The sequence below is a fragment of the Hippocampus comes genome, unplaced genomic scaffold (genome assembly GCF_001891065.2).
Source record: "Hippocampus comes isolate QL1 unplaced genomic scaffold, H_comes_QL1_v1.1 scaffold152, whole genome shotgun sequence".
NCBI classification, from domain to species: Eukaryota; Metazoa; Chordata; class Actinopteri; order Syngnathiformes; family Syngnathidae; genus Hippocampus; species Hippocampus comes.
The window spans coordinates 92,875-99,985 of NW_017805849.1; the positions used below are offsets into that span (position 1 = coordinate 92,875).

A 7,111-nucleotide genomic window follows, 5' to 3' on the forward strand; every position below is an offset into this window, starting at 1 on the left:
TGGCTAGCGTCGGCGGGTTTAGCCTTCAGCTGTCGTCCGCTGCTAGCTGATGTGTAGCTATAGTTATTGCCTCCCAGTGGTGGAAAAAGTATTCAAATCTTTCAACGGTAAGTTGCATGCTCCATGTTGGAACGCTAATACGCAGTTTTTTGTCGGTGTTTTGTTTATTTATTATCATCAACAAATCTCCGTAATGTCAAAATAAGTGCAGACAGTGCCTTAACATAAGATCACCTACCGTTTTTATTTTGTTTGTTTTTCTATTTCAGAATCGCATCAATACTCGAACACTAGAAATACCTCTGAATTGCACACATCGCTAGCACCACTTCCACACACAGAGTTGTGCTTGATGCATACAGGACCGCCCTGTTGGAATTTTGAAGATGTGTCCCATTCTTTAAACCCCTCTGTTATCATCTCATTGTTCTGCCTGTCACTAGAATTCGCCGGTGTGGCTATTTGAACAATGATATATAACATACTGTTAATCAAAACATTTTTGACTGGTGAAGCGAAGTTGTATAATTTCCCAGTAATCTCTCACGCCACACTGATTGGGAATCGCCGCTGAATAGCGAGTGATGTGTAAGGTGTGTGTCTGTGTGTATAATTTTCCTAAAGACTCCCCTGTTTTGTACTGTCTGTCATTTAGATTCCTTGAGTGGTTTGAGAGCTCCGAGTGGCCCTCAAGGCAGCATGGCCCCCAAGGACATCATGACCAATTCCCATGCCAAATCCATCCTTAATGCCATGAACTCTCTCCGCAAGAGCAGCACACTCTGCGATATAACACTAAGGGTGGAAAATGCTGATTTTCCAGCTCACCGGATTGTCTTAGCAGCCTGCAGTGACTATTTCTGTGCCATGTTTACCAGTGAGGTAACTCCAAAGGGATTCCTAACATCTTTTTTTGGGGGGGGTTTGTTTTGGTAGATGTGCGATTTCACGAGCAGTTCAGAGTTTAAATGAGGTTGGATCTTAAAAAAACTGAAACAAAAAGATTGGCTGAAATTAAAGTTTCGATAAGCTTTAAAAGAAAAAGTACCTTTCCTTTTTTGGATTCAAAATGCCACAGACAGAGAAAACAAAAATGTTCTTCATCGCCGGAAAGAACAGTTTATTGTTACTGCTTTTTCCTTACAAAAATCAAGGAGTGGAACTCTCTCTTTTTTTTTTAAATTCAGATAGTTTTGCAGCCTGAAAGTTTGATTGAATCCCCAACATTAAGGGAACGTTTTGTCGGGTGGGGGCGGGGAAGATCAAATAATGTCAAGGCCCTCCCGCCCACAAGTACGAAATATGGCCTGCCCCAGAAGCACAAAATTCAATGAAATGTTCCTCTTCTTACCCCAAAATGTGCGTTAGCTTGCAGAGAAGGGCAAATCCTTCGTGGACATCCAGGGGCTGAGTGCGTCGACTATGGAGATCTTGTTGGACTTTGTCTACACAGAGACGGTGCTGGTGACGGTGGAGAACGTGCAAGAGCTGCTCCCTGCGGCATGCTTGCTGCAACTTAAAGGTCGGTGTTTCCACTGCGGTGACTCTCAGTTCTAAGTCGACGAGTTGAAAGATTGAAGCGCCTGCAGTGACTTCTTTGCTCTCCTCAGGGGTGAAAAGAGCATGTTGCGATTTTTTGGAGAGCCAACTCGATCCATCCAATTGTCTGGGTATCCGTGACTTTGCCGAAACACACAATTGCCTCGACCTGATGCAAGCCGCCGAGCTCTTTTCCCAGAAGCATTTCTCTGAGGTGGTTCAGCATGAAGAGTTCATGCTGCTGAGCCAGACAGAAGTGGAGAAGCTCATAAAATGTGACGAAATCCAAGTAAGGAAACAGAACGATGACAGGACAGAGCGCTGTTGCTGCACGTCAGAGAGAGCATGGGCCGCGTAACCTTTTTTGACCAATTCAATTCCATTCAAACCAATTCAACCTGTCATTTTTCTTGGCTGTGGAAAAAATAAGTACACGCGTCGGCGTCCGAGTGGCCGCACCAAAGCCGGCGGTTTCTGGGCGCAGGCAAAATCAATTTGGAACCATTTCGCCGTCCGATGCTCCATCTCAACCGAGCTTGAAATGGAACTCACAGTCGTGTCCGTTTCGCCGAGTTCGAATGGTTCTTCTGAAGGTGCTTTGTTTGCAGGTGGACTCAGAGGAGCCTGTGTTCGAAGCGGTGCTAAACTGGGTCAAACATAACCGAAAAGAGAGAGAGCCTTATTTGCCAGACATGCTGGAGTTTGTCCGAATGCCGTTGCTGACCCCCCGCTACATCACAGATGTCATCGATGCGGAGGTGAGACGCGCCGCCGCTTCTCGGGCGCGCGGAATTATCTGCCGGTGTCTTTGTCGGCGCGGCCGGCGCAGTCATCCGCCATCTGGCCCCCTTCTAGCCCCTGATACGCTGCAGTCTGCCCTGTCGCGACCTTGTTGATGAAGCCAAGAAATTTCACCTCAGGCCGGAGTTGAGGAGCGAGATGCAAGGCCCGCGCACGCAAGCGAGATTAGGCGGGTGTCTTGTTTTTACCTGCACTGCACCAACCTTGTTTGGCATTCACATGTTGAAGTCTTTCTCAATGTCCCCCCCCACCAGGTGCCAAAGAAGTCCTGCTGGTGATCGGCGGCTTTGGCAGCCAGCAGTCGCCAATTGACATCGTGGAGAAATATGACCCGAAAACTCAGGAGTGGACCTTCCTCCCGGTGAGTATTGAACCGGGGGGGCACGCATTCGGAAATTGTCAACCAACTCTCTATGATCCGAGCAATGACTTGATTGGAATGAACCAAAGCTAGCCCAAGGGGTATACGATGGTCACCTTTCTTCTGTCCCGATTTCCAAACGGGCTTCAGACCAGCGGGTTGGCAAAGAGGGACGCAGTTCAGGATTTCTACTCGTATTTCAGTGGCGCCGACATAAATGTTGATCCGTGGCCGGCCACGACAAATACATTTTTGCGTTATCCATCTGCCCTCACTCTGTGAATGAAGCGTTCATAAGACGTGCGACTCTTCTACATTCGGTTTACATACTGATCGGTGCGTGAAGGGATTTCAGTTGTGGGTATGGGTCGGGGGGTGAAGAAAATCAATATAGCCGTCCATCGTTTTTCACGGTTAATTGGTACATTTCTCAAGATTGCCTTCTGAAGAGAGGCTTGCGTCGGTGGCGTGGAAGGCGGCTCGGCTCTCACTTGGCTCGTTGACTTTTGGTTCACTCGAGACTCTTCTGCTGGAGGCGCTGATGGTGCAGCTGAGGTTTTTAAATTGGAGAAAAACGTGGCGATGGGTAGGGGCCATCTTGTGGACGCAGTTCAGGATTTCTACTCGTATTTCAGTGGCGCCGACATAAATGCTGATCCGTGGCCGGCCATGACAAATACATTTTTGCGCTATCTGTCTGCCCTCACTCTGTGAATGAAGCGTTCATAAGACGTGCGACTCTTCTACATTCGGTTTACATACTGATCGGTGCGTGAAGGGATTTCAGTTGATCAACAATTCTCTCAAATTTCTTGCTTTGATTTTGAGAGGAGTTTTCTATTGGTTAGTTAAAATGAACGCAGTCTCCAGACAACTAGAGATCAGCCTGCGTGCACTGTGTGTGGAGAATTATCAGGGTATATTGTCGTGGCCACGTTTTTCACCGTTAATTGGTACATTCCTGAAGATTGTCTTCTGAGAGAGGTGAAGGAAGAGGCTTGCGTCGGTGCCGTGGAAGGCGGCTCTCACTTGGCTCGTTGACTTTTGGTTCACTCGAGACTCTTCTGCTGGAGGCGCTGATGGTGCAGCTGAGGTTTTTAAATTGGAGAAAAACGTGGCGATGGGTAGGGGCCATCTTGTCTTCTTATTAGTTGAAATAGGTTTGAAGACAATGGTCTTTTTTTTTTTAAGTGAAGAAAACAACAGATTTTTCTTTGACTCCTATTATTACCTGCAGTCTTACCTGAGTCCATTTTGGGGAGATACTACCACACGTGTCCCCACAGGCCACCCGCGGTCTACAGTTTTATTTCATCCAGCCCACCGAGCACTGACACTATCGACAATTCTCCCAAATTTCTTGCTTTGATTTTGAGGAGAGTTTTCTATTGGTTAATTAAAATGAATGCAGCCTCCAGCCAACTAGAGATCAGCCTGCGTGCACTGCGTGTGGAGAATTATCAGGGTATATTGTCGTGGCCACTTGCGCTGTCTAACGACATCCTATTCGAGAGCTGCCTTCCCAAAGACTCTAAGGCTCCGTAGAGAAGGGACTGTCTTCATTTATCAATCCGTTTGTCATTGCACTGGAGTAGAGCGCCGCAACTGAGAGCTCCAGACTCACGCGCTGAACGTTTGACGAAGCGGCAAATGGCTTTCGCAGAACATCGCGAGGAAACGGCGCTACGTTGCCACGGTGTCTCTCCACGATCGAGTCTACGTGATTGGAGGTTTTGACGGACGGTCCAGACTCAGTTCCGTGGAGTGTCTGGACTACACGGCGGACGAGGATGGCGTCTGGTACACCGTCGCCACCATGAATGTGCGCCGTGGCCTGGCTGGAGCCACAACCCTTGGAGGTGAAAGCCTTGTGTCTTTTCTTCTCGAGGAGATTGACATTTATTGACCTCGGGCTAGGACATCACCTTTTTCACCCCGAGTCATTCATCACCAGAAAGAGAGGAAGTTGCGAAAACAATAACGCATTTGCACAGTTCTCCAAGCGAGAGGCTGAGCGTGCTTCAAGCTACTTGTCACTCCTTGTCTGCTGTAAAATTGACACATAAGACAAAGTAGAATGTGTCTTTTTAACACCAAATTGGTCAACCCAACCGTGTTTGATTAAAAAAAAGAAACCTGCGTGCCAATTGCTAAGCTAGTGCAAAAATCGTAGAAGGGCAAGGCGCATAGATGTGACAGCAAAACATACAAAGAGCACACAACGATACTCACAGGCATCGACGGGATTCTCTCTGCCTAGTGGGAGCAACGACTATGAGTGAAGGGAAGTTGCGAACCTTCTCTGCCTCTTCTTCTTACTGTTAATTGCATGCTGCATCTCGTCCACTAGACCCCAGGTGATGCCTGGCACTGCGCTACTACGCTAAAGGCACACAACTCTAATTTTGATTTGCTTTCCTGTGGTAAAGTAAATAACTATCCGTCGATAATTCAGATGTATTGAACATTAACGTGAATTAAAAATTGTCCCTCCGTGTTTAAAAAGAAACAGTTCTGAAGAAATGCAAATGTACTGGTCTTGAATGGCAAATGCACAATATTGGAATGTAAATGTCCTGTACTAGATTTTAAAAGAAAATAGTTGATGTCACTGTCACATTTTTCAGTGTGAATGTTTAATTTGGTTTATTTTGTGAGGGTGTGGGCGGGTGTGTGTGTATGGGTGGGTGTGTGTACCACCAGAGGGAGATGTTGAGACTCACGGCCGTCATTGGATTTTGATTGTCTTTCTCCAGTCGAGTCTCCGAACCATTTTTTGTTGTTGTTGTTGTTGTTGTACTCTTCTTGACTCAGACATGATCTATGTTGCCGGCGGCTTTGACGGCAGCCGACGCCACACCAGCATGGAGCGATATGACCCAAACATCGACCAGTGGAGCATGCTGGGAGATATGCAGACAGCTCGAGAAGGCGCCGGTCTGGTGGTGGCCAGCGGTCTGATATATTGTCTCGGTACGGACACCTCATTTCACTCCGTCACACTTACGAGGGCACTCACTCCATATTTTGATTGCCGTTTCCCGAAGGAGGCTACGATGGACTTAATATACTGAATTCAGTGGAGCGGTACGACCCCCACACAGGCCACTGGACGAGTGTCACCCCGATGGCCACCAAGCGCTCAGGTGAGTTTTTTCCCGGAGGTCTTGGTTGGAGCCGGTTGAGGTGAAGACGGACGGGTAACAACATCCTGCTTCCTCAGGGGCAGGCGTGGCTTTACTCAATGACCACATCTATGTGGTGGGAGGCTTTGACGGGGTTTCCCACCTTGATTCTGTTGAGGTCTATAACATCAGAACCGACTTTTGGACCACTGTGGCCAGCATGACCACACCTCGATGCTACGTGGGAGCGACTGTCCTCAGAGGACGACTGTATGCCATCGCCGGGTAAGGAGTGTCCTGGCTTATTGATCTCTGGTTAGTACCGTCACACGGGTCGACTGGTGAACGTCAGATAACGGCTGCTTGTGACGCCACATCTTTCTCACGGCCGCTCGTCATTTGCCGCTTCTCTTCATATTTGTTCAAAGGGCCTTCCTCGCCGTTTGTCTTTGCAGATATGACGGCAACTCTCTTCTCAGCAGTATTGAATGTTACGATCCCGTGATTGATTCCTGGGAGGTGGTTACCTCCATGGTGACGCAGCGGTGCGACGCAGGAGTCTGTGTTCTACGAGAAAAGTGACCTCGGCTTGAGAACTGCGTGAGCCGCAAGAGGGACGGCGCCGTGATGAAAAAGCAGGCAGCAAGACTTGAATGCGATGCCGCTTGAACAGACATTTGTTTAATTGTTCGGCGGCCCGATCAAGGGAATGTCCAAAATCACAGCTCTCATTCGCTGGACATTCAACCCTTAGCGCCGCTTCAGAGGTAGATGGGGGGGGGGGGGCCACGATTGATTGATCTACAGCGATCCCACCGCCATCTGCATGGCTCTCCTTAGTGCCATTTGTTACTGTTGTTACTTTGTGAGATTATATATTTGTACACATCCTCAGAAAGAGATGCTGCTAAATGCCTTATGACTAGCTTGCGTCGCATGGTGACCATTCATGCCGCCTCTCAGTTTGATGGGCCATTTGCTTGTTGTTGAGCATTTGCCGAGTTCCGAGCAACCCCCGTTATCATTCTCTTTGTAAGAATTGCCTTGAGACTCAGATCCCCTTCATAAAATGACTTTGTACACATCTGGACTAAGAGTTTGAGAAAAGAACTGAATCTGCTCCGCTTTAGTTGGATTCTTTTCTGCTTGATTAATGACCTCCATTTGAGGTACACGACATGTCTTTTGTTTCCCTTGAGCATTTCAATTTAAGGTCGTTTACTTCAATCAATACTGTTCCTCAGAAAGAAAATAAACCCACAAGAGAAGTGTAACATTGTATAAT

General features: G+C 47.7%; 1 protein-coding gene across 2 annotated transcripts; it reads left to right on the top strand.

Annotated features, from left to right (window-relative positions):
* Positions 1-5: 5 nt before the first annotated feature.
* On the top strand, positions 6-6,454 carry klhl12 (kelch-like family member 12). 2 transcript variants are annotated; one of them, XM_019888454.1, is made up of 12 exons: positions 6-107; positions 656-882; positions 1,369-1,522; positions 1,611-1,828; positions 2,148-2,297; positions 2,395-2,509; positions 2,595-2,701; positions 4,365-4,560; positions 5,516-5,674; positions 5,749-5,847; positions 5,925-6,111; positions 6,282-6,454. In XM_019888454.1, exons 1-12 carry the CDS (start codon positions 50-52, stop codon positions 6,406-6,408), a joined length of 1,797 nt encoding a protein of 598 aa, XP_019744013.1. In that variant the 5' UTR covers positions 6-49; the 3' UTR covers positions 6,409-6,454. The 2 variants fall into 2 exon arrangements, with proteins under 2 accessions (XP_019744013.1, XP_019744014.1); XM_019888455.1 differs by having other exon boundaries at positions 5,925-6,141; positions 6,282-6,393.
* Positions 6,455-7,111: the final 657 nt, after the last annotated feature.